Source organism: Natator depressus, chromosome 9, assembly GCF_965152275.1.
Source record: "Natator depressus isolate rNatDep1 chromosome 9, rNatDep2.hap1, whole genome shotgun sequence".
NCBI classification, from domain to species: domain Eukaryota; kingdom Metazoa; phylum Chordata; order Testudines; family Cheloniidae; genus Natator; species Natator depressus.
The window spans coordinates 1,116,582-1,143,304 of NC_134242.1; the positions used below are offsets into that span (position 1 = coordinate 1,116,582).

The 26,723-nt window shown below is 55.0% G+C and overlaps 1 protein-coding gene across 2 annotated transcripts in view; it reads left to right on the forward strand.

Moving 5' to 3' along the window:
• XXYLT1 (xyloside xylosyltransferase 1) overlaps positions 1 to 23,100 on the forward strand; it is a 100,525-nt gene extending 77,425 nt beyond the window's left edge. Inside the window, exon 4 of one of the 2 annotated variants that reach the window (XM_074963318.1) lies at positions 21,608 to 23,097. In XM_074963318.1, the coding sequence (XP_074819419.1) occupies positions 21,608 to 22,004 (397 nt within the window). In that variant the 3' untranslated portion in view covers positions 22,005 to 23,097. Of the gene's footprint in view, positions 1 to 21,607 lie in introns of both variants that reach the window. The other variant, XM_074963317.1, reaches the window with a different exon arrangement.
• Positions 23,101 to 26,723: the final 3,623 nt, after the last annotated feature.

Here is a 26,723-nt window from a genome sequence, read left to right on the forward strand (position 1 = left end):
AGCCTTCTGCCCGTCAGGAGATCAGCCACTGCAAGGCTGCACGTTAATTCGCAGTCAGTGCTGCTGTCGTATGTGTGGGGAAGAGCGGAGCCTAGGAATTGTTGGGCAGTCGCTCCCTAGAAGAAGCAGCCAGAATTACAGAACAGCCAGTGCCTTTAGAAACTGGCAGGAGACACCCTGATTTGCAGAGAGCAGCAGGAGCTGCACTGTAAGCTTTTGATCAAATAAATACCCCGTTTTGTAACCCACAGTGTGCGCACACGTTCTCCCGTACGCTCTGTCTGGGGCGGGGGAGGATGGTATGATGTGTGTGCATCATGGGGCAGCACTGACTGAGCATCGCTGAGCAGCTGGCCTGGGATGTTCTTTTTGCTGAGTCCAAAACTGACTTTATTTTTTTCGTAGCTTTGGCAAAATTGTATTCGCCCATTTTGGAGAATCCCAAGTGCTACAGAGACGATACTTCTCAGCAGCTGAGAACGCTTAAGATAACGTGTGGGTGTGCGCAAGTGCTTGGATAAGTCAAAGCGTTTTTTTAGTAAAAGCCCCAAACTTGCCAGGGATGGACTAGGGCTGTGAGCCTGCACATAGAGCCTTGCCAGAGTTGGGATCTGAGTGTGCGAGGCCTTGCTGTTGTCAGGGCTTTGCTTAGTGCTTGCCCCTGGCTGGATCGCACAAGTTTCCAGCAGCCAGTCGTAGCCAAGAATCAGAGGCCATGGTTCAAAATACAGGCATGAAGGTCTCTGCTTTTCTCGTCATTCAGGGCAGCTGCATCTCCTCTCTCTCCGCTGCCTTCTCCCATTCCTGAAATGGTGCTTATCTGGGTGATTATTGACATCTTCTGCATTTAATATGTTCTGTGCGTGTTACTCTCTGGGTAATTAGCAGCAGTGATGAGATGCTCTCCTGTTGCTTTGCCATGTTGCTGTCTGAGCTAAGCTCTGTGTGTCTAGGTGTTTATACCACACTTGTGACTGCAGTGCTTGCATATAGGGGGCAGGACTCTCTGGGTGGCAGACAGCGCAGAGATCACCATTTCATGCTGCTCCGGCCTGGCTGGCCAGCTCTCAGCTGGACCCGCTGGGCACGTTTCAGACTTGGACCAGGACCCAGTGGAACCAGCAACGGCTCTTGCCTGGGAAGACGCTTTGTGCGTAGCCAGCTCTTGACGGCGCTGTGGCTTACAGCGCACACGGCTGAGGCGACTGTGATGTGATCTTGCTGAGGGGAAAGGATGTGGATTGTGCAGGCCTGGCAGCACCCGGAGGGCAGACTGTTGTCACTAACCAAACAGACAGTCCCTGTCTGAAGTTGGAAGTCTATGCCCACCCCCTGCACTTCTCTATGGGAGCTCAGCCTGCTCTTGACAGAGCTGGTGAAGGCCAGAGCCTTCATCTTTGTGCACACAAGACCTGATGAGGGCTAACCCCCGCACAAAGGAAATACCAAGCCTTGAAGACCTGCAGTGGAATCAGTGTCGGTCAAAGTGCCCTTTGCAATCACATTGAAAGAGTCTTTGATCTGACGAGGCCTTGGAGCCACTAGGAGATCATAGCCCCTTGGTAAAAGCTGCCCAGAATTATTCACATTTGCCTTGGGAAAACGGGGCGTGTTGTTCCCTCTTCTGCATGAACCTGCGCCTGTCCATCCCTCCGCGTATCCCCTGCCTCTGGCCTGGAGGCAGAGGTGGTCAGGGTAGACTTCGTTGTGTTGGGGCCTCACCCAAAGCCCACCGAAGTCAGCGGGAGTATTTCCATTGACCGCAGTGGGCTCTGAGTCCAGCTGTGCGTGTGCACTCTGGCAGGAATGCACCATGTCCCTGTGCGGCCTGCCCCCGCTGCAGCCCCGTGCCTGCTCCGACAGCCCAGGCGGGAACATGCAGCCCGTGCTTCCCGGGGCGCAGCTGCAGGGACCACTGAGCACGCTCAGAAACAATAGCTCTGTGGTGGTCCCTTCACCGTGGACCAGCCGCAGGGGTCAGCCGAGCGCTCCGGCGTGGCCCTGAGCAAAGGGAGTGGCTGTGTGTGGACGGCATTAGTGACACAGGCGGCCGTGCGGGGCAGATTGGCCTGAGTGGACAGTTACAGCCTCAGAGGAGCTTTTCCCTCCCCCCAGAAGCTACGAGGGAACGAAGCGGGGCTACAGTGGAACGAACACTGCGTGGGACCTTCCCTGCAGCCCTGGCTGCCCCAGCTCATCCATCTCCACGCACGTGCTGTGGGAGGGGGACGTATCCTGGAGCTGTGGTGAGCCGCAAGGTGTCTACCCCCCGAGCGGTGGAATAGGGATGGGGCAAACCAATTTACTCTGCTCCTGCCCAGCTCCAGTGCCTGGCTGTGCTGGGCCGTGGATCCAGATGGTGCTCGTCCTGTGCTCGTCCTGGCCGTGCAGACAGCTGCTGGAGGACCGTGGGCGGGCAGGGGTCCTAGTGGGCTGTCTGTCGCTGTGCACCGGGCCTGGCCCTGCTCACCGCTTATATGCAGATGGGGAGCGGTTTATATCTGTGTCGTCAGGATGCGGCACTTTTGATTGAAATGAGCTGGTGCTGGTGGTTCTGTGCTCGATATCGGTGCTCTCAGGTTGTGCCGGGTGTGGTGGGGGCGTCCCATGGGACTGCCGGGGTGCAGCGCATGGCGAGGGCTTGCATCACTTCTCGGCTCGCCATCGGAGCTGGGTGCGAAGGAGATGTATTTCGCAGGGCTCAGAGCTTTGTGTGTTCTGCTTGGGGGGTCCTCGCGTGTCTGCTATGGGGCGGGGGTGAGTGCTGTGATGGTTGGCACCCTGGCTAGTGTGTCTGGGTGGGGGAATAAGAGGATGTTATTTTGTTTGAACCAGTTGGGAATGTTTACAAGCCAGGCCTTGCTCATCCCATGCTCAGAGCTGGTGGGGACTGCCCAGTTAGTAGTAAATATCCAACAATAGACACCAATAAGTCTGTGACCAAGGGAAGAAGGTATTTGGGGATGTGAGGGGGTTACTTAGGGCTGGCAAACACTCCAAAATCTCCAGAGGAGACGTGCCGGAGCAGCATGAGAGAGCTCGGCTCAGCACCTTTTGCACTTCTCAGGCTGTTGGAGGTGTGTTTCCCTCGTGGCACCAGGGAACCTGAAAGAACGTTCTTAGCCCTGGGGCCTGACATTCAGCAGCTCAGTTCTGTTTGGTTCTGAATTAATGCAAATGGGAAAAGGGTCCGGGTGGGTCTGTTACACAGTCGCATGCAGCTAGATATGAAATAACTGTGGGGGCCTATACAGTGGGCTGTCCTCCATGTGGCTCTCTGGGAGAGCTGGATGATCAGGTAGCGATGCTGTAAGACTGTCCCCAGAGTCGTGCCAGATGCTCGGTGCAGCCCCCGGGACCCTGCAGGCTGCACTGCGGAGAAGAGCTGTGGCACAGTACTTCGAGCATGGCGCTGGGCTTTAGACCTTTAAGGCCCTTGGGCCAAAGCCATGCCTGGTGAATCTCCACGGGCTTCAGGAGACTCGCCCCAGGGATGCATTTGGCCCATGGTCAGGACCCATTGATAGTGGTAGCAGTAGCAGCGTAAACCAGTAACAGACAGTGTCTGCTGCCAGCCACCGCCTGAGGTTCCTGCCCCTCCACCCTTGCCTCTCCCGGCCTCAGCTCTCAGAGCACGGGCTGGCAGCTCAGACGAGGTGACATTGCTTTCAGGGAGCAGGAGAGGGTTTTTCATCCTCTCTGGGCTCTGGGATGTTCTCCTCTAAGGTGCCCGGCATATGCACGGCGTCGTCACAAGGAGCGTGCGGGCCTGCCTCAACCCGTGTGCCCCTGCCCTCGCGGACGCTGCTAACGACAGCGAGGCACGGTCTCGGGAATGGCATCCTGCCAGCTTGGCAGTAGGCACCCTCCGTGCCACGCGCGGCGGCGGTGGGCCAGGGCAGGAGGGTTCTTGACAGGATGGATTAATGTACCGCGCTTGCGGCGTAGTGCTGGAGCAGGGAGAGAGTGGAGGAGGGGGACTGAAGAGCAGCAGCCCAAGGAGGTGAGGAAAAGGATGCGGCCCTGGGGGAAGCCTTAGCTGAAATGGGGGGGCGGTGGGTGCTACTGCACGGGGCTGTCCGGGTGTGCGCAGTAGATGGGTCTCATGTTCCTTGCACCGATCCTAAGGGAAGAGAGGAGACTGCCTTAACCGCCTCAATGACCAGAGTGCAGGGGACAGAGCCCCGCACAAAGGCTTCCTGCAGCCTAAAACATTGGTTGTTGCTGTGTTCCCTTGGCTCGCTGCCCGGAGCAGTCAGCCAGGGACTCTGGAGAGCTTTGGCCGTGCGGTGACTGGCTCCGAGCTGAAATGCCAAACCCCCCTAATCTCGTCAATTGACAGAGTTTGCTTTTGAACAAGCTTGGGAATGTAAACAGGGAAATGGATCCCAGCTGGTGGGGTGGGGTGGACTGGTGCTAGTGCTCCCCCCAGGAGGAGGAATGTCGAAAAGCTTCCTTGTTTCGCTGAGAGTTGGTAGTGGAGAAGCAAGCTGGGCTGCCCAACGCTGGAGAGGCAAGCTGGCTGGAGCCCCAGCCCAAAGGACGCGCAGTTGGTGTTTGTCTCCAACCTCTCCTGGCCTCTGGTTCTTTTCTTTTACCGTCTGGAGTGCAGGGAGCAGGGAAACCCTTCCTTCCAGACCCAGCTGTCCGTTCAGCCCGGATACCCTGTGTGCTTTGTGAGGAATAAAGCAGAAGTCCAGGGCCTCCAAGACTCTGGAAGAGCATGTGCCTGTTCCTCTAACCACGCACCCCGGGCTATGTTATTGAACCCGTAAATAGTCCCATCAGATCTGGGTCTTGTCTCAGCCCGTAGACATGGGGCCCTGGGGCCCTCTTACTGCTAATGGCCCCAGCGGCCAGCCCCTCAGTCTGACACTGCATCCCAAAGCTGTCCTGTCCAGCAGTCCAGCACCGCTACCATGAGGCTGAGAGCTGGCTTGGCGTTGACGCTGAGTGCCCCTCACTGAGTCACCAGCTGCAGGAGCTTTCATCCACGCACAGACCCAGCCCTGCACTGCGCAGTGTTACCAAGCTGCCGCTGGAGGCCAGACACGTGGCCAAAGGGGGCTCTCCAGGAGGGAGCTGCGTATACCTTCTCTCCCATTGTGTAGGCACGGGGCTTACGGCAAGCCAGGTACCCAGGTTTGGGTGGTGTCTGGGCCAGATTGCAGGAATGCAAGTTTCTAGCACTCAGATTCCCTGGAAGTTTTGGGCAGTAAAATAATTTCTTGACGGTTTGACGAGAACTTTACAAGACACCCAAGCAGCCAGCCAGGTTTTGTTGTGAACCTGTTATGCTGTAGCTGAATCTCAGGCAACTGCAGGCAACAAACTCCTAATAAGCTGTCTTCCTCTAGGGCCATGTGTTTTTCACAGCTGTCCAGAATGTCTCTTCAGCTCCAGGGAGTCCTGTCAGCTTCCCAGCCCCTTTCCTCATCTGGTAGGGCCACGGTCATCATTCAGCAAAGCCCCACTTTCCCCAGCTGCTGTTCACTCCCCATCAACGGTTTCTGGTGTTCTTTCTCAGCCCTTTGGGCTGCCCTAGCCCTTCGCCCGTGAGTCCGAACCTCTTTGCTCATGTCATTAGTCCTGGAGAAGGTGGAGTCATGGCAGATCCTCAGTCAGCAACGGATTCACTGACTGCGGACATCAGCTCGAATCCAGCCAACAGTGACCAGAATTGTTCCCTTCCTGGTGCCTTTGCAGGGGTGTCTGTGGATGTCTGGGCAAGTGTCCACATCCCACAGACCAGCCCTCCGTGGTCCCCTGGGGCACGGAGACTGATGCCCTGCTCTCTCCCGCAGGCGGTGCCTCCGGGGTGCAGGAAGGGAGGAGAGAAGTGATGGGTCCCTGAGTCAGTGACACATGTAGGCACATTCACGCACCTGGACCCAAGGGGAGACGCGCTTTGATCCAAGTTTGAAACCATGCCTACCCCATGGAGCCGCAGACGTCCTAACGAGAGGAGAGAGAAAGCACATCTGGCCTGCTCGCCCAGCCTGGCGCCCCAACGCTTCAGTGCGCCCCAGGGCCAGAAGTGTAGCATGACACTAGCGTTTGGTCTGGGCTTGGGCTACTGGGCTGGCACTGGTGAAGTGGAAGGCCGGATCTTTCTCCCGCTGTCAGGGGAAAGGCCCACACACTGGCTGCAGGAGCGTTAGGCCAGGAACTCTGCTCTCTGTTCCTGTGAAAGTCTTAACACATGTCCTGCTCGCCAGGCACCAGCCACTCCTTGTAAAACGCTATCACCCCGAGCGATCGAGTGGCACTGCCAGGCGATATTTGTCCTCACAGCCCAGATCCCCAGAGCTGGGGGCTGCTCCTTTTGCCCTGCGTGCCCATCATCTTGCCTGACATGGATCCCAGAGAAGATAGTCGAGTGGCTGACACAGGACTCCATTAATAAAGGATTAAAGGAGAGTAATAGAATTAATGCCAATCAACATGGCTTTTTGGAAAAAATAGATCTTGTCATACTAACTTGATATCATTTTTGTTGAGATTATAAATGTGGTTGATAAAGGTAATAGGACTGATGCAATATATTTAGGTGTTTGTGAGGCATTTGACTTGGCACTGAATAAAATTGCGATTAAAAAAAACTAGAATGATATAAAATTAACCTGGCAGACAATAAATGGATTGAAAACTGGCTAACTGATTGTCTCCGAATGTAACAGTAAACGGGGAATTGACATTGAGTGGGTGTGTTTCCGGTAGGGCCCTGCTGGGATCAGTTCTTGGCCCTACATTATAGAACATCTTTATCAATGACCTGGAGGAAAACAAAATCATCCCTGATAAAGTTTGCAGGTGATACAAAAATTGGGTGAATGTTAAATAATACAGAGGACAATTCTGATACAGAACAATCTGGATCGCTTGGTTAACTAGGCGAAAGCTAATACTGTGTGTTTCACTATGGCTAATTGTAAATGTATATGTCTGGGAACAAAGAATGCAGGTCATATTTACAGGCTGCAGGACTCTTTCCTGGGAAGCAGGGACTCTGAAAAAGGTTTGGTGGTGATGGTAGATAATCAGCTGAACACGGGCTCCCCGTGTGACGCTGTGGCCAAAAGAGCGAATATGGTCCTGGGATGGATAAATGGGAGTAGGGAGGTTATTTTCCCTCTGTATTTAGCATTGGTGTGATGACGGGTGGAATCCTGTGTCCAGTTCAGTGCCCACAGTTCAAGGAGGATGTTGATAAATTGGAGACAGTTCAGAGAAGAGCCATGAGAATGATTACAGGATTAGAAAACCTGCCTTAGAGTGGTAGAGTCAAAGAGTTCAATCTATTTAGCTTAACAAAGAGAAGGTTAAGGGGTGACGTGGTCACAATCTGTCAGTACCTACATGGGGAACAGCTATTTGATAATGGGCTCTTCAGGCTAGCAGGGGTAGGCCTAGCATGATCTAGTGGCCGGAAGTTGAAGGTAGACAAGTTTAGAATGGAAATAAGGTATACATTTTTGAGAGAGAGAGTTACTGACCATGGGAACAACTGACCGAGGGTCGTGGTAGATTCTCCGTCACTGGCAATTGGGTGGTTTTCGGAAAGCTCTGCTCTAGGGATTCTTGTGGGGCAGTTCTCTGCCTGCGCTGTACAGGAGGTCAGACGAGATCAGTGGTTCTCAAACTGTAGGTTGCGACCCCAAAGTGGGTTGCGACCCCATTTTAATGGGGTCGCCAGGGCTGGTGTTAGACTTGCTGGGGCCTGGGGCCTAAGCCTGGAGTCCAAGCCTGAGGGCTTCAGCTCTGGGCAGCAGGGCTGAAGACCTTGGGCTTCGTCTTTGGCCCCCCCTTCTCCTCCTCCCAAAGCAGTGGGGCTCAGATGTCTCAGGCTTTGATCCCCCCTCCGGCAGTCGTGTGGTAATTTTTGTTGTCAGAAGGGGGTCATGGTGCAATGAAGTTTGCGAACCTCTGGACTATATGATTACAATCGTCCCTTCTGGCCTTGGGATCTATTAAAGGCACAGCACTTCCTCATTTGTAGCACATAGCAAATCTCTTGTTGACTTGAATGGGAGCAGGTCCTAAGCAATTATTGTACCATGGCCCTTGTCATCTCTTCATGGCAAACCCGTGAAAATCGGAGGGATTCTGGGTGCACAGGAGATGCAGATCTGGGGCGGGGGGGGGGGGTGAGAGAGAGAGAGAGAGACAGATAGACAGACATATACAAATATATACAATACATGGAAATATCCATTTTCACCTTTGAGAATATTCTTGGTGATTTAACAAGAAGCTATTTTAGAACATATTATTACAGCCCTGCCTTGAAGCCCTGCTGTATGCCAGGATCGTCGGTCTGCCAAGCAGTGGTAGGTTGTTTATTTCTAAGGCAGACAGCTCTGAGGTAGGATAGTCATCTGAGCTGGCCGGGCAGCAGCACCGAGTGTTAAAGGAAACATCAGAGGAAGCCAGGCCAGCGACTGTGTGCCCAGTGCTCAGCCGGCAGGGGAAGTCCTTGTGGAATTTTTTATCTAGCTTTCCTGGGCTGTGTGCTTTGAATGCTGGGAAGTGCTATTCTCCAGATGTTTCCTAGCACATGGACGCTCTGTTTATAAAGAGTTGCTCGCAGCAGAGCCCCTCTGCAAGGGGTAGCCCTCAGCCAAGGGGGCGCAAGGCTGCAGAGTCATTAACAACACAAGTGAAAAACTTGACCATGTTTTGTTTTGGGGTCAAGGCCCCTGGGCTGCTCTCTTGCCCTGGCTTTGTCTGGAGCCTGTTTCCCCTTTTGAAAGGGATCGTGGAGGCTAATGAGGCTACGGCATGATCAGGCTTGAAGTTTAATGAAAGGCTGAAAGTTTCTCTTCTCCACAGAGCAACTTCCTGCTGCTTGTCAGCCTGGGGAGAGAGCAGAGCTAGCGAGGTCTGTCCTCCTGCCTTTGCCGGGGGCTCCTGGGTGGCCGAGAGAGCTGGAGCGGTCACAGGGCAGGGCGTCACTCCGCGTCGGGAGGGTGTGTCACGCCGTTAACGCCAGAGGCCAGACCCTGGGCTGACGTAACGCAGCCTAGCGCGGGGGAGGCCACTGGCCGCAGCTGACGGCGCAGCCAGCAGACTTTCACACAGTCCGGGAGAAGGGCCGTTCGTGGCTCAGCTTTTGCCCTCCTCTCACTACCGATGTACCATGGCCGGAGTCTGTCCCCGGGGGCCTTGCCAGCAGGGGGAGTTTGGAGCAACAATTTCCGGCTGTTGCTGGTCCCTCTAGCGCCCACCCTGTCCCAGTAACAATGGGATGTGCTGGGTAGTGCAGGCCGGGGCACTGTAGCCCCTGCAGACGCCCGAGGGGTGGAGACACTGAGGCCTGGCCCAGCTCCATGGAGCTGGGGGTGGTGGGGGGGTTTGTGTCTCCCTTTGATTTCAGTGCTGTTGGCTCACGGCCAGTGGGCAGAGAGGGCCTGTCTGCACCAGGAAGTTAATTCGGTTTAAGGTTGGGGGTGACTTTAAAGCGGACGTACCCCTGGTGTGACAAGCCTTTGGTGTGATGGCATCTGGCTGCAAAAGTGTGGCTCCATCCTCCATCCGCAGAGGGGTTTGTGAGCAGACGCCCCCACTGTCAAGTTTCAGAGTAGCAGCCGTGTTAGTCTGTAGTCGCAAAAAGAACAGGAGTACTTGTGGCACCTTAGAGACTAACCAATTGATTTGAGCATAAGCTTTCATGAGCTACAGCTCACTGCATCGGATGCATTCAGTGGAAAATACATTGTATTTCCACAGTATGCATCTGATGAAGTGAGCTGTAGCTCACGAAAGCTTTTGCTCAAATAAATTGGTTAGTCTCTAAGGTGCCACAAGTCCTCCTGTTCTCCCCACTATCAAAGCATCCCCATTCAGGCCGTGCTCCTGAGCCCCATGTGAGATTCTCCTCTGGCCCCTTCCCTGGCTCCTGGCACAGCCGATGTCACAAAGCCGTGAGCTGCAGATAGCACATTTATTGGATTACAGTGTGCCGGGGAGACTGGGGCTTTCCCTGCATTCCCAAATGCACACTAAAGGCAGCTTCTGCCTGGCCCAGACACAGCTCCTGTCTGCTCTAGCTGTAACCATGCGGGAGGACTCTGGGGTCCCCAGGGCCCCCGGTAAGTTCTCACTGTTAGCTTTGGTTCCCCTTTGCTTATCCCATGAATACCAGAGTCTCCCGAGCACGTGGTGAGGGGATTTGGTCTGGCCTGAGGGGAAGGGCTAAAACTGCAGTGGCCAGGGTAAGCGGTAAGCCTGGCAGCAGCCCGCCCAGTGGGAGCACTGCAGTGTTACCGACCGGGGAGTGAGCGGAGCGGGGACCCAGCTGGGGCCGTCCCGCCCAGCAGGCATGCACTCACAGGACCGAATGGCCGGCGAGCGTCCATCCCTTGAAGTAGTCACCTCTCAATGAGATGCCCTGGGACCATGCCACTTGCTTGCTGGGTACATCGGGCCATGTGCTTGTGGGGAGGTTTCCTGGCGCCTGGACACGGGGTGGGAATGGCTGGCCAGGCAGTGCATATCCTGCTGCTCGTGTGAGCGTCTGGGTTCCCCTCCCTGACCCGTGCTGCCAGGCGACCGTGTTGCCGTCGTGGCAGCAGGAGCCTGCAGGTCTCTGAGGCCTGCAATAGCAGCTGCACAAACCCTAACCCGCACCACCAAGAAGGCCGCCTCCCACAATGGTATAGGGCTCTCCGTAGCCCCTCGCGGGGGCTCTCAGGCCCTGGCGTGTCCCATCTGTGTGGGCTCTCTGCTTTAGGGCCTGATCCTGTGCTCATCTCTGCCTGTCCCAAGCAGAGGAACGGGGCATCCGGGAGTCAGATCTTCCCCCGGCGAGTGCAGGCTCGCAGCCTCCCTCAGGCGAGGCCTGGGCTCTCCGGCCTGCCCAACCTCCAGCTTCCCCCAGTGCCGCTTGCCGGGCAGCGTGAAGATCCTCACGACGCTGAGAGCTGAACATGGGAGGAGAGCATAAGCTAAGCTGACTTCAACATCAGACTCTAGCCCAGGAGCCACAGCTCGAATCCTCTGCTTCTCCTCGTATTTAATTCCAGAGCAATGCAGAATCCAGCGTCTCGTGCTGGGACGTGGGGTCCAGTTTGCCGCAGAGCGCAGGGGCCGTGAATACAGCTTGTCACGGCGCTCCGTGAGCACAGTGCTGATGGCGTTTTCACAGGTGTCACATGCCCAACCCCCTCTACCTCAGTCCCACTGAGCAGAAGGAAACCACCTCGGGCCTACCCAGCGCTCCTGCGGGCGATCCTGAGAGCCTCCGAAAGCACTGCTGGTCCTTAAGCTAAAGTCCTGTGCGGCCACAGGGGCGCACTCCTGCAGGGCACAGAGCAGGCTGCAGAGACCTTGGCTCGCCCGGGGCTGTGCGCAGAGGGTGCGATGCTGAGGAGCCGCACAGCTGCATGGGACCCAGACAGGCCACACTGGGTGGATTCTCGTGGCTGTTTCCTTTGTTCCTTTCCATGTCGTTCTTCTTCCCCCTGAAGTGCCTGGCTCAGGCACCAGGTCCCCTTCGCCTGGCCTCTCGGCTCCACATTTCATTTCTTCCTGATTTGCCTGTGATCTGTGTATTCTACAGCCCTGGCGTGTACCATTGTTTTGGCGCTCCTGCTTATTCCATCGCCTCTCGAAACATAAAATGTTTCCATTTGTCGTCCCCCCCCCCCCCCCCCCCGCCATCAAAAAGCACCTGTTGCTTTTAAAGCAAAAACAAAGCACATTGGAATGAGCGTGCTGGAAAAATCACAGCTGGCCCAGGGGTTAGTGGAGAAAAATACCAGGCCGTGCGCAGCCTGGCAGGAGTCTGGGGAGGGTGAGGAGCTGGAGCTTAGGCCTGGTCTTCCCATGGAAAGCTGATGTGCATGGTCATCAGGTATGGAAAGTTGCAGCCCAGAGAAACAGAACTCTGCCCAACCCGCAGGCCTGGGGGACAGCTGGGCTTTCGCTGTAGTGCGAACTCTGCTGTTCAGGGTCATTGCCCACGTGGATTTCAATGCAGTGGTCGGTTTAGGTGGCATGCCGTTTGTGCTGTGTTTTACTTTGCTGTCGTATTGAGGAGTATGAAGCACCCACCTGGATTTCCTTCCCAAATGCTGAAGTTTCTGTTTGCAGGAAGAGCAGGAAAAGGTTCCAAGGAGTTTAGGGATGAAAGGCCACAGCCGGAGCATCTGCCAGGCAGCTGCGTTTGGTAGCTCCTACTGATCAGAGAAACCAGCAGCCCTCGGGCGCCAAGGGGAACACTAGTTGTGACAGTGTATCCTCCCGGAGCACTCCCAGGCTCTTTTAGTTGGTAACCACACAACAGACACATGGACTCCAGCCAGCCTCTGTGCTCTGGGAATCACCAGGACGAATTAACCGTTTAATTCCAGCCTGCCGGTAGCTATGCCAGGAGCATAGCAAACATGCTCTCAGAGCACTAGCAACTGCGCGTCCACGCTAGATCCATGCCATGGGGGAACTGCACCGCCTGCCCTGCAGGGCCTGTGTGTGTATCTGGGTATGTCAGTGCCTCTCCGGAGCTCTGTGAGCTTGAGCCTGACTCTGCAAAGACTTACCCCACACAGGGAACTGGCTGCACTGAACCACCCAAAATAGGGATCTGGATCAGACGCTGAATGCACGATGGAACTACCTGTGGGGTGCACTTTACTTTCCGGACAGCAGCCTGGCTAGGCCGCCTCTTGAACCCCTGGGAATCGGTGGGGAATTTTACCAAATCCTGTAGAATTTTCCTCCCAGACTCTGCACAAATATGGGTGCGGGAGGGAGGGGAATTTCTCCTGCAGGTTCTCTCCGACGCTCAAACACTGGGTAATGTTTGTCTGCACTGAGTGTAAACTCGGGTAGCTGACTTTACCCACTTCTCGTTTGGGGAATATGGAGTTTGGTTTGGGTTAGTTTAACCACTTATATATTTTTGTCAGTACACGACCATTAGATCACATAGATTTGGTGCTTGGTTGTTTCACCCACTCTGGTTTCCTTTAAAGAAAATCGAACTCTTCCATCCCTCTTGATCTCATTCTCCCCGCCCCCCCGCACCTCCATGGGGCGCTCCGTTTGGCTGGGCTCCCTCTTCCCATACTCCTAGCTAGAGAGAACCAAAATGCCACAATTAAAGGAGCGATTTGGCAGAATGGTCAGTGACGGTGAGATCTGCACGAGAGACCATGCCAGTGGGACGCCAGACCACTCCAAAGCAGCTGTTGTTGGTTGGATTTGAACCTGCACCTGAAAGGTTAAAAGCTGTCCATGCTGTTACTCGCTCCTGGAGCTGTCCGCTCCCTTGCCACTGAACTGTTCTCACCCTCATGGACTCTGTGCCTTTGGCAGCGGACACCGGGTCCCTGCGTCTCTGAAGAGCTGCACTGGGATTTATTCCCTTGTGAACAGTGCAGTCACACGTGCGCGCACACGCACTGTGACTCGACCTAGTACATAACAGGACAAGGGAAAGTAACACTTCCTCCTCCAGGTTTTGGCTCGGCACTAAACAATTGCTGTTTGTTTGTCCACCAAAAAGCAGGGTATTGTTCTCTTCCCATTACTGCGTCTGCATTTACTTGGATTAGCAGCTGCACGCTAATCCCCTGGGGAACGATGCTGCTCTAAAACTGATTTAGTCATTTAAAGTAAATCTGCTTTTCTGCCTGGTCGAGCTGGGGCTGGAGCCCAGCCTGCGCTGGTGGATGGCGCAGTCGAGGGATGAGTGGCGCTCTGGGTTGCGGCTGTGTCAATGTTCCTGTTACAGCGACAGGGGTTATAATCCTGTTTTCAGGAGTAATAATCCAGCTCTTCGACAGTTGCTCTGGGCTACCCCTCGGCTATCGAGGGTGCAGCACGTTTCTTTAAAATTAACAATGTGAAACAAATGATCAGTCCCATCGCTTCCGAGGTGCTGCCGTCCCTTTCCCCTCTTGGCGTCTGGCTCTGTCCCTTCCTCTGCTCTACGTTATTTTCTCTCGTTTCCGTGGGTGGAAGCTGATTGTTTTCATTATAATGCTTGAGCGCTCAGAAGAGAAGCTGGATCAGGTAATACATAGAGATGGGCTGGAGCCCCAGCCCTGATCCAGAGGCCCTGAACATTGAGGAAGTGTCGCTCCGGAGCCAAGCTTTGGGGTGCAGGTCTGTATCTACCAAGGGCTGAATCAAACCCTGCACGTTGGGGAAGCTTGGTTCTGGATCCAGTCTTTGCATCTTGGGCCTATCTCTAACTCTGTATAGTTTTGTTATTTTCTTTCTCCTGTAAGTGCAACGTAGATGATGCGATGCTGTCTCACACCTGGTGTTTGCTTGGTTCATTGGCACTCACAGACAGACTGACATCACTGTGGCCTGCGTGGTCCTGTCTGAGAGATTTCTGTGCTAGTCACAGAGCCTGATGGAGAAAGGTCTGATCCTTTTCTCTCTTCCCAGCACTTTGGATTGCACTGATCATCAGACCGTACTGACTGGCCCATGCGCCTTCGCTGAGCAGACCATGCACTGTCCCGTCCCCCCCCCCCCCCCCCATCATCACTTCCATTCTTCTGCCGCCGAAATCCCAGACAAGGGTTTGGGTAGGACCGTCAGAAAATGGAGTTTTCCTTCCATGGGAAATGGCCACATTTCAAAATGGCTTTCACTTCCACATTGGAAGGAAAGGCCAAAGTATCAGAAATATTCACAAAACAAAAATTCCCAAGTTTCACATTAGAAATCCTAGATGGAAAATTTTGCCTTTTCACTTGCAAAGAAATGGGCTCAATGTTTGGAACTGACATTCTCGGTTTGATTCAGCTGATCAGAAAGTTGAAAAGTATTGTCCCAGTCGACGGTTTTGACAAAGCCATGTTTTCTGCCAGGAGAACGTTTCCTACCGAGAATGCCTGGTCACTCTGGCCTTGGGCATTGGCTCCCGTGCGACACCACTGCTCTCCGTGGTTCTACACGGACACCCCTCCTGCCAGTGGGCGTGGGAGGGCTCTGGGAGGGTGCAAAACTTGGGCTGCGGAGCCACCAGGCAGGTGGTGGATGGCTGTCTCATTTCTTCCGTCCCAGGAAACGCAGGGCTTTTGCTTTCCCAATGCCTGGTTGAACTAGGGACTCGGATGAGACCCCGGCCCGGTTAGGGCTGTGCCATGCATGAGGGAGGCAGTGCTGGTGAGGTGTGATGCAGAGTATTCCAGCTGCACTCGTGTTCATCTGCAAGTCGGAAGGTGGATGCAGTGTAAAGCCCTGGTCCAGGTACTGGCCACACCCAGGCAGGGGGAGAGGGAGGGAGATTTCAGCTTGGGAAAGAGACGACTAAGGGGGGATATGATTGAGGTCTATAAAATCATGCCTGGTGTGGAGAAAGTGAATCAGGAAGTGTTATTTACTCCTTCACATAACACACGACCTAGGGGTCACCCAACGAAGTGAACAGGCAGCAGGTTTAAAACACACAGAAGGAAGTATTTCTTCTCACAACGCACAGTCCACCTGTGGAACTCCTCGCCAGAGGATGTTGTGAAGGCCAAAAGTATAACTGAGCTCGAAAGAGAATTAGATAAGTTAATGGAGGATAGGTCCATCAATGGCTATTAACAAGGTGGTCAGGGATGCCTCATGCTCTGGGCGTCCCTAGTCTCTGTTGGCCAGAAGATGGGAATGGGTGACGAGGGGATGGATCACTTGATGATTCCCTGTTTTGTTCATTCCCTCTGGGGCACCTGGCCCACTGTTGGAAGACGGGATACTGGGCTGGATGGAGCCGTGGTCTGACCCAGCCTGGCTGTTCTTGTGTATGTTCTTATGAGATGCAGCACTGAGTCAGCCACACTGTCGTGAGCACCAGCGTGTTCGGAGAGCGACAGGTCGAGCTGCGCTGAGGTGGACACTGGAGCATCCCCTGATGGCTGCCCTCCCATCAGACTCCTGAGGCCATTGCAGTGTCTCCACTGGAGCTGCAGTAACCATTAACTGGGGTTTCTGCAGGGCCGGCCCCATGTCTCGGGCGCATGTGTGCGGTGCGCAGGTTAATGCAGCCCAGCTCCCGTTGCTTTCCTACCCAGGGCACGTCCAGAGGTGCTGCAGGGCCGTTGATGTGTCCTGTGCAAAGTGCCTCACTGCTGGGACTTGGCAGAAAATCAGCAGGACTTCTCCAGGGCTCCACCTCTTCCGCCATCCCTTCTGGCTAGGGTGGCATTTGGAGCTGAGAGCCTTCCCGCCCCACCGAGCAAACGGAGCCAGAGCTCAAGGCACGGGACAGCTTTGCAGAGCCATGAGCTGGTTTGTGTGTGTCTTGTGGCTTCCCTGCTGCTCTGGTTTGCCTGGTGACGGTTCTCCCAACTGCTGAGGGACAGCTTCCAGCCACCCAGCAAACTCACCTTCGGGGGGTCTGCTGAGCCCCCTAAAACCCTGAGCCGTGAATGTGATGCGCATGGAGCAATGAATCCTAAAGCAATGAAAAACAGCTTCCCCCCAGCCCTTCCTCTGGGTCTAAGCAAGGCCTGTCCCCATGCACCATAGCTGTGTGCTCCGGCTGTCAGCACTGCCTCCTGCTGGGCTGCCAGGTGCCGGGGGAACCAGCCGCCAAGCACAGGGCTGGTGGCAGTGCCCTGCAGTGCCGTGTGGATCTGTGTCTGTCACCCTTCGCTTGACCCTTCTTACTCAGCGTGGTGGCTGGAAAACGAACTTGTCAGTGCCACTGCTGTCAGTTTCGCTGTCTGTCCACCAGGCTTGGGCTGCAAACGCTGCAGGGGTGTTTGTCTGATTTAATAAATCTGTTTCTGTGGGAGTTGTTTTAAGCTTCGCAGAACATTTCTGCTGCTCTTAGGGATTCTGTCAGTTATTTTAAAAAGCCTGTTTTTACAGACCCTAAATGTTATGCCCAAATCGGATCGGAGAGCGTCTCTAAACAATCTAGCAACCTTCAGCCACAAGACGCCTTCTAATCAGCATGTGCCACAGCACCCCTGTGAGACGGACATTACACTTACAGCTGGGGAAACCAAGGCACAGAGCCATTCACTCTGCTGCGTCCAAAAGCACCTACTGGGTTCAGTTGTCTCATCTTTGGAGGCTCAAGTTGTGCACCCAGACATTGTGAGACCCAAGCGTTGGGAAAGGTCTGGCTGCATGTGAGCGTCCTGGGGTCACACAGGGCCAGGTGCAGAGCTGGGAACCCACTGTGTCCTGGCTCCCAGTCCTGTGCTCTGACCAGCTCTCTCTCTGTACATTGCTAACAATGGGCCTGATTCTCCGCTGCCTTGCTGCTTGCACAGTCATGACACCCGTGCACAATGGGCTGTAAACGCTGCCGTTCGCCTGGTTCGCTGGCTGCACAAGGGTCGTGGAGGATTATTGGACTGGTCCGGGCATGGATGCGTAGATTCAGAGCAGTGCATAGGAACTTGGAACATTTAAACACACCACCACACCGCTGCTGGTGTGCACATGTGAACACATCCTGCCACACTCTGAGCCGGAGGCCTCTCTTGGCTCGGACACGCCTGCCCAATGTTGCAAACAGCCTTCATCAGCAAGTTTGGATTGTGTGTGCCCCGCTGTGTCTGACTGAGTTCCTGTGCTTGCTGCAGCTGCCTGGAGCCTGCTTCCGGCGCGGGAGAGGAGCAGATCTAGACGAGCGGGGGGGCTGCCACGCCTGCCAACACTCTTGGTTAATGTGGCTCTGAGGTGGTGGTCATGTTTTGAAGAGAGGGAGCTGGGCCTGTTCCCATTGCGGCTGCTCTGCGGGGGAGCTGCGAAACCTGCCCCGAACGGCAGTGACCACCTCTCTCATTCAGAGGGACTAGCACGGGGCGGGAGGACTTTTGGGCCTGAGGGCCACATCGGGGAATAGAAATTGTATGGCAGGCCATGAATGCTCACAAAATGGGGGTTGGGGTGTTGGCTTTGGGCTGGTGCTGGAGATGAGGAGTTTGGGTTGCAAGAGGGTGCTCTGGGCTGGGACCAAGGCGTTTGGAGGGTGGGAGGGGGATCAGGGCTGGGACGGGTACAGGAAGGGGTGCATATTCCGGTTGGGGGTGCGGGCTCTGGGTGGGGCTGGGGATGAGAGGTTTGGGATGCAGGAGGGTGCTCCGGTCTGGCTTTGGAGCGCAGGAGTGGGATCAGAGCTGGGGCAAGGGGGTTGGGGCATGGGGAGAGGCTCAGGGGGTGCAGGCTCTGAGCAGCACTTACCTCAAGGGTGGTGCGGCCCCCGACCCAGCACCCCGGCCGGAGCGGGGCTGAGCTATGTGGTGTGGCTCGCAGGCCGGATCCGGCCCATGGGCTGTAGTTTGCCCACCCCTGGACTAGCAGATTGGTGAGTGGGGTGTTAGCGTCTAGCCTGCACATCACCACGGGCTGAAAGAGCAACGAGGCGGTGACTAGGCACCAGCAGACAGCGTCCAGTCCCTCAGGGGTCTGCGTCTGGGCTCGTTGATCCGAGGGTCAGTCAGGAGGCAGTGCGGTTAGATCAGAACCAAGCCCGCTAAGCCTCAGCAGGGTGGTTATGCACTGCTGCCATTCCCCGCTCGTGCAGGGCTGTGGGTGGACCCCAGTCCACGCAAGGGGGGCACAGTATCCTCCCAAGGACAGGATGCTGGGACCCTGCCCCCATGAAACCAGTGTTTGTGGGCACCCAGAGAGAGGACAGAGACTGACTGGAGGAACAGAAGGGCTGCTTTGTGCTGGGATGCTCACCAGTCCTGTGAGCTAAGCAGGGCCAGACCAAAGCCTGGTTTTAACCACTTACACCATCTGGATCAATGCTGTGATGTTCACTGCAATAGTTCTGCCTGGTGTGGATGCAGGGCTCCTGCCAGCCCAGCTTATTCCCCTCATACGTGGGTATACAAAGCTTTTATCTGCAGGCGAGCTGATTTTCTGCCTGCGTGAAAGGCCCCCAGAGATCACAATGGTACTTCAGGCCGTGGGCGTGGTGTTTCAGTGCTCTGCTGAGTCAGCCCTCGGTGCTGTTCCAGGGAGCCCCAGGCTCCTGGAGGCACTGTCTTTCCGCCAAGATGTAAAGCCGAGGACCTGCCTGATGGTGATCATTAAAACCCCCCAGTGAGTGCAGTGGCTTTAGTCATGGTGCCTTGGTCAGATTTCAGCAGCTTTCCTGAAATCCCCATGCAGCTGCCATTGGACATGGTGTAATGCCTTGAAATGGGTGAGTGCTCTTACGGAGCTACCGCATTCCACCCCCAGAGGTAGCTGCATGTCAGTGGTGAAAAGTTTGCAAAGTGCATCAGGATGCCCTGGAATGAAGGAAGGTGGCCTGACCTGGGGCAGCCGCACTGACTGCAGCAAACTCAACCCACTGTGCAAGTACAGTGTGACTCCAGGGGGAGTTTCGGTGCCCAAAGAATGCAGGGTGTGTCCAAAGTGACCAGTGCTGTGTATGGACCGCACAGTCCCACCCTTGTATTTGTCTCATGCCTGTACAAAATGAGAGGAAGAAGCCGGACTGCTGGCTCACCTAGTCCTGCCACAGTCCTGGCATCGCAGGGCCCCTGCAGACAGGACACAAGTGCAACTTGATCTGCGTTTCCTCTGCAAGTCAGGAGCCTGTTCCTGCTGCACGCACAGCTGAACCACGGCTATTGTTCGCAGCTGTTCGGGGTTGTGTGGGGTTCCCGTGCAGGTCTCTGCACTAGGACGCGAGCGCCAGGAGCCAACACATCAGAGAGCTCTCCCGCGAGCGCTCTGTTGTACCGAAGGAGTCAGGGGGGTTCGCAGGGCAGAGGGACTGACGGCGTCACTGCTGGGGAAGGAGCTGCGTGGGGCTTCTTCTGTAGCCACTCAGACTCCTGTGTGAGTCTTTCACAGGAGCTTTGTGTCTGGGTAACCCAGCGGCCCTGCACAAAGCCCTGTTGTGACTCTTCCTGCCGTCACCCCTGCCGCGGGGAGGCTTTGTCTGGGATGGAGCTTTGAAGGGCTCCGTGTGGACAGTGTTCACGGGACCTTGAGAAATGGTGGCAGGGCTGAGAAGGGTTTGAGTGTTGCTCTGCAGGGAGCTCGTCTGGCCTCTTTTCCATCCTTTCTTGGGAGGCACTGGGGGTTGGCTTTAATTCCCAGCCCCTTCCTGTAGTGGGAGAGCTTGTGACCCCAGTGACACGGGCAGGAATGGAGTCAGTGCAGACTGACGCCAGAGGGCCTACAAGCAGAGTCTGGCCCACTTTGTTTCACTGTTTTTATTCCATTTGTCTTCTAGAATTTGCCTTTGAAGGGGAGCTGAACCCTGTGTCCCTGAGTGCCCCATGGGCAGTACACATTGCACAGCGGCATCGGGGGCTGGGTTAGCCAGTAGCTGTCAAGGCCTTTGATTTCTCAGTCTGCAGCACCCCTGCAATGCAGCCCATTTCTGCCTTTTTCTGCACCAGCAGATCCTTCCCAGGGGACCAAGCAGGGTGACCCAGGAAACTGGGGAGCCTGATGCTGATCCCCGCAAACCCCTGGGAAGGCTGATGGGGGATGCCGGCAATACAGCGTGAAAAGATGGTAACAGAATGAATGCCCGTCAGCATGGGGGGCTCTGTGGGAAGCAGGACTTGTCACACCACCCCATCATTCTGTTTGTGAGGAGATCACAAGTGTAGCTGACAGAGGTCACTGTGTTGACTGAGGCCTGCATAACTTCCTGATAAAAACAGCACACTACAGAAATCGGTGCAGCCCATGTTAAGGGACTAAAGACTAGTTTATCCAACAGAAGGGCGAGCTCTACCTGGGTAGGAGTTTCTGATAGCAGAGGGCTCTGTAACTGATCAGAAAAAGGCTTAATATGATTCCATGGTTGGAAGTTGAGACTAGATAAATTCAAACCACAAATAAGAGGCACATTTTTAAACGGTGGGAGGGTAATTAATGGTTGGCATCATTTACCAAGAGTTGGGGTGGATTCTCCAGCACTTGCCATTTTTAAATGAAGACTGCATGTCTTCCCAAAAGCCCTGCTCTATCTTAGCCAAACATTAGGGGCTTGATCCAGGAATTACTGGGTAAGGTTTTCTGGCTTGTGTTATGCAGGAGGTCAGACAAAATGACCATAATGGTACCACTCTTTAAATCTATTAAGGGCTGTTATAAAGAGGTCAGGGATCAATTGCTCTCCATGTCCACTGAAGGTAGGACAAGCAGTAATGGGATTAATCTGCAGCCAGGCTGATTTAGGTTAGATATTAGGAAAATCTTTCTAACTCTCAGGGTGGTTAAGCTCTGGAACAGGCTTCCGAAGCAGGTTGTGGAATCCCCATCACTGGGATGGTCCAGGTTTACTTGGCCCTGCTCACTGCAGGGGGCTGGACTTGATGACTTCTTGAGGTCCTTTCCAGTCCCATAATCCCTTCTGGTCTTAAATCTAGGAGTCTCTGAGGCAGGTGTGAGCTCAGGCTTGCATTCCTTGTCCACCCGGAACACCTGGAGTCTGGAGAAGTGTGGGCTTGCAAGGAATGGGTCCCAGGGTGGACTTTTATCTCAGTCTTGCAGGGACAATGCTGAGGGTGAGCGAGTTTCCCTGGGGTACAGAGTGCATTTTTGTAGCTGGTGGAGTTAGTGCTTCTTGCGAGGCTTGTGCTCAGCTCAAACCTGGTTGCTGTTGGAGCCATCTGCCTGTGGCCTGTAACGCCCCCGTGTTGTGCTTTTCTCCCTTCTCCAGGCACACGTTCTGGCAGTTCCGCCGTGAGAACCCCCAGACCAAGGTGGGTGAACCCCCTCCTGACGGACTGCCTGGCTTTAACAGCGGGGTCATGCTGCTGGACCTGGAAGCCATGCGCCAGTCCCAACTCTACAACCAGTTGCTGGAGCCAGACATGGTGCGGCAGCTCACGGAGAAGTACCACTTCAAGGGCCACCTGGGGGACCAGGACTTCTTCACCATGATTGGCATGGAGCACCCCGAGCTGTTCCACGTGCTGGACTGCACCTGGAACCGGCAGCTCTGCTCCTGGTGGAGGGAGCATGGGTACAGCGACGTGTTTGATCAGTACTTCAGGTGCGAGGGCCAAGTCAGAATCTACCATGGGAACTGCAACACGCCGATCCCCGAGGACTAGGCCGCTCGTCGCTGTCTGCTGGGGGCAGCACTGCCTTTTCGGTGGTGGGAGAAGCAGCTAGTGAAGTGTGTGCACCAATGCCCCGTGCAAAGGTGTGTCCACCCCATTGTGCGCTAGGCTTCCGCGCCACACTCCAGCTGTTCCAGGAACATTCCAACGCACCTCACCTCAGGGAGGAAGTGCAGTCTAGTGGTTAAACCAGGGCACCAGGGTTCTGCTCCCAACTCAGACACTGACATGGCTACATGAGTTGGGCAAGGCATGTCGCTCCTCCATGCCACAGTCTGCCTACCTGTAAAATGGGGCTAATAATATTTACCCTCCTCCCACTGTGAGGCTGAATGAGTTCGAGCGGCGAAAGCCCCTATGTACATGCAAAGTATGCCGATTCAGTGCAACGGCACATAACACTGCCTGCCCTCACGCCCTGGGTGCGTCGCCCTGTGGGATAGGGACAGCGCCTCATTTGATACTGACCGTGTCAATGTTTGCACAGTGTTCATGAGCATTGCATTGTTATTTGCCTACATAAGGGACCATCACTCGGTGACCTATTTCTGTGTCTAATGCGGGGCGAGGAGACACCGTCTCCAGCCTGGCCTCATTTAGAATAAAAGCCAAACAAGACTTTGTAAAGACTGATTTGTGCTGATGAAATTACAAAGCTGCATTAACACTGGGTTACTCCTGGACCAAAATTGAATCCAAATGAGCTTTAAAGCCTTCTCTTGGTTCTTCCTAGTGCTAAAAGCTTTTCTGCTGTTCTCATCTTAGAACCACACAGAGTGTGGACTAGTGTGTTCTTTTTTACTAGCTCTTCAATTAACCTTTTGTGCTAGCATAAAGGTGTAAATGTAAAATACTCTGTGTCCATTTTCCACAGCACAACTGATGCCCTGGGTGAAAAGGTTTGATAAGGGTCTGGTTCCTTCTTACGGTGATTAAAAAGTAGCTGACATGTGGCTGTTGGGTAAATGAAAAAATGGTGTCCTACGTACCATCGCCACTCTGTTTAACCGCCCGAGAGTCCTGAGTCAGGTCTATAATAAAATGTATTCATGGCAGTTGTTATTGCCCCTGTGTGTGTGGCTGATTATAAATGGCAGAGATAATGAGCCTCATTAGACCATTGTCCTTCCTTGGCAGCGGTGAGCTGCTTTTCACCAGGTAAAGCCGCAGCGTTCCAGCCCATGCTGGCAGAGTGCTCTCTGACGGCCGTGCACAGCACCCCCAAGCCCTCCGGGTCCTGTCCGGTCTCTCCCAGATTCCTCCGTCGCGGAGGAATCACCAGGGGTGGATCTAGCCCAGTGTCCTGGCTCTGCCAGCAGCCTGCAGCAGCAGCAGACGAAGGTGGGATACCCTGCACCCTGGGGAAGCTTCTTCCTGCCGCCAGGCATTTAGTGATTGGCTTGTGCGGGGGCTCCAGCTCTTTAGCTCAGGACATGTTTTCGGTCCTGACCCAGCAATTCCAGAGGGGGGCACAAAGCGCTGCAGAGAACTGGTTGTCTCAGTCTCTAGGACAGCTGCTGTGGTACTGAACGCCTTGCCGTATGCGAGAGAGAGGACGGGGGTATTAGTACATGGGCTTTAATCCTGTGGCGCCGTTAGCCACTGCCCAAACCCACCTCCTGCCTTGCCAGCGAATCCCCGTCGGTCCCCACAGGCTGTCACAGAGGCAGGCCTTGTGGAACAGAGCTTGCAGGAAGGGGTGCAGATTTCCCGGGGATCTCTACACAGCCTAAGCTCCATGTCCAGCAGAATTGCGACAGTTGCACTTGGCCTAGGGCCTTCAGCGGCGCTAAGGCCAGTCTGTACTTTCTAGTGTAACGTGTCCGTCGTACAATGAGCAGCACAGAATAAAATCCAAGTTACACAAGGTATCGCTGCATCATAGGCTGACATCATACATGTAAATATCAGCCCTGGGCTCAGCTATTCACAGCCTTCCTCCTGCGACGTCTGGCTTCCCGAATATTGAGAAACTCCTGGACAGTGAAAACGCACCTACTCTGCAAACACAGACAGCTTGGCAAAATCACCAGAGGAGTTTACCCACCCAAGCACACGCTCTTCTAGCCAGCTTGATTAGGGTGAATATGAGTTACCAGGCACAGCAGTTAGAAGTGCATGATGTGAGAGCAGCTGTGGCTCGTCTGCCTTACTAACCCTGCATGTGTCTGAATATGCTTCAGGTCTGGTCATGTTATTGCTTACCGCGGGTCTGCCGCTCAGAACGAGAGTGCTGGGGCTCTTCTCCAGCACACGCTACCTCTGGGAGGGGTCACACAATAGAGTACAACGCTATCGGTCATATGAAGTGCCATTTATGGGGCCAAGGCTGTAAAGTGCCACCCCCCGCCTGCTCCTCTTCAGAGTCACAGCCCTTGCTCTCAGGCAGTGCAAAGCCTGTCTCTGCACCTGTGTTTGCTTGCTCAAGGGAGGGTGGGGCGAGGCTGGCCCCCATGTAGGAAGATCGCTAACCCTGCAATGAATTTGTGCTGGACACTGTACCCATTTAACTATGAGTTTCCAACCTGGGTTGGTAGAATCAACACCCCTTGTGTGTGTAGACAGGGGCTTAGTTAATCGTCAGTTACCCTACAACCTAGCACTAATGACCACATGGTAAATAGCATGGCACATGACAACCCTGTGATTAACACAGCAGCCTCAGTGCTTTTGCTTCTATACACACTATTCTTCATCTTTCTGTAATGACACCAGACTCCCAGTCGTCGGCAGGTGGGATCAAACCTGGGGCCTCTGGACCTTAGTGCATGCGCGAAACACCACATGGCCCTTAGGCTATGGCCCTAAGGCTGTAGAGCAGACTCATTAATCTCTCTCTAAGTGGTCTTGGTGCCACTTGATGGGCCAGAACCCCACCCCCAGGAGATGTGGGGGTTCCACTTCCACTCTGCTAAGTGGGAATGGGGGGGGGGGAATGCAGTGAGCACTTTTAACTCCGTTGCTGCCTGTTAATAAAGGAATAGCTTTTAATTTTTTTAAAGGCAAAAAAAAGCTGGCAACAAACGTAACCAGCCTGGCATTGGTGGGTCTGAGCATCACTCAGCTTCGCCTCATTTTGAACCCCAGACAAGCAGCAGCTCTTCACGCTGTTGGACGGCCCCAGCACTAAGCCTGTTCCTTCTTTGAGTCGCAGAACCGATCTGTTTCCAAATCACAGCACAAGCGCTTGGCTCCAAATTTCCTCCCAGGTCCTCAGGGAAGGAATTACTAAAGGGTGACTGAGAACAAGGGAGAAGCAATATCCTCTTTTCATTACTCCACCATTTTAACAAAGGGGCGGAGATGAACGATCATTGTGACCCCCTGAGAGCAGCGTCAGCTGCGGCCCAGCTTTGCCTGGCCTGCCAGGGCTGGAGGATGCAGTCTACCAGTGCCCGGGCTAAAGCAGAGCTGGTGATTTAGTGCCCCCAGTAAAGCCAAAGTCAGAGGTGACCTTTTCCAGCTGCGCCCTTCAGTACAAACTGGCTTTGCCCAGAAGCCTGAGCGCTCCGAGCGAGGCAGCCACAATGGGCCTGAAGCGACCTTCTGTGTGGGGGTCCCAGGCTCAGCTTGGGCCCGCTACTGTGTGTAAAAGGCCTTTGCCTGGCTGCAGCTCTTCCCAACTGAGCCTTGCCGTTCTCCTTGCAGTGAAACAAGCCTCCCACCACTAGCACTGGCCCCCATGCTATAGCTGGGGCCCCAAGGCACAGCGCGGTAAAGTGATGTGCTCACGGTGACGCAGCAAATCCGTGGCCGAGACGAACAGACCCCAGGAGGCTGGACGCCCCCGTCCCCTCCTCCAGCCGGCGGCTGGCAAGGCCGCTCACTGCTCGTGCTGAGCTGCCATGCACACCCCAGCGAAGGCCAGGGCTGACCTGGGCGCGGGTAACGGTCTTGTTACGCAGTCACACAGACCTGGTAGCGGGACGCTTACAGCGCTGCCCCCAGCAAGGAACCGCACTTCAGCCCCTAGCACTCAGAGCGTGGTTTCCTCGCCCTATGCGGCACGCCCTGCCCAGCACCTCGTTTTACCGGTCGCTCTTTTAACCACGTTACCGACACGGGTGGCAGGAGCTGTGTTCGAAGGGGCTGAGCTGGCTGGGAAGGTGCGTGCTGGGCTGTGAGCGTTAATTCCGGCCCTGAACACCTTTGTGACGCTGGGCCCCAGTCACCCCGCACAGAGACGGGGTCTGGGCCGGGAGGCTCAGGGCCGTGCCAAGCACACGGGTGTTCACAGCACGGCCCCGTTTGCTACTCAGCGGCCTCCTGGCTGCCCACATCATCGGCGAGGGCCGTGCCGCACTGGGCCGGGGCCGGGCAGGAGGTGCACACCCCGATGCTGGACCCCCGACGCGGCCGTGGGGAAGCAGGTGCAGCAGCTGAGCTGGGGCTTACCAGAGTCCAGCCCTCGCTAGCCCTCATGCCTTCACCACCACTGACCCGGCCACTTAGACCCAGGCACTAATGGGCACAAAACTTCAGCCAGGGCTAATCGCCCTGACGACGAGCAGATGCCGCGGCGATTACGTTTGGCCGGTGAAAGGGTGGCTTATAAACTAGCACTTGGCTTTGCCCCATGTGTCTGCTCGACGCGCTCGGGTCCCTCACACAGCCGGGGCCAGAGCCTCACGCCACACGGCTCAAGGCGCCATGCCCAGGGCCAGACGAAGGAGCATCCTGACTAGGGCCTTTCAGCTAGTGCATTTCCAG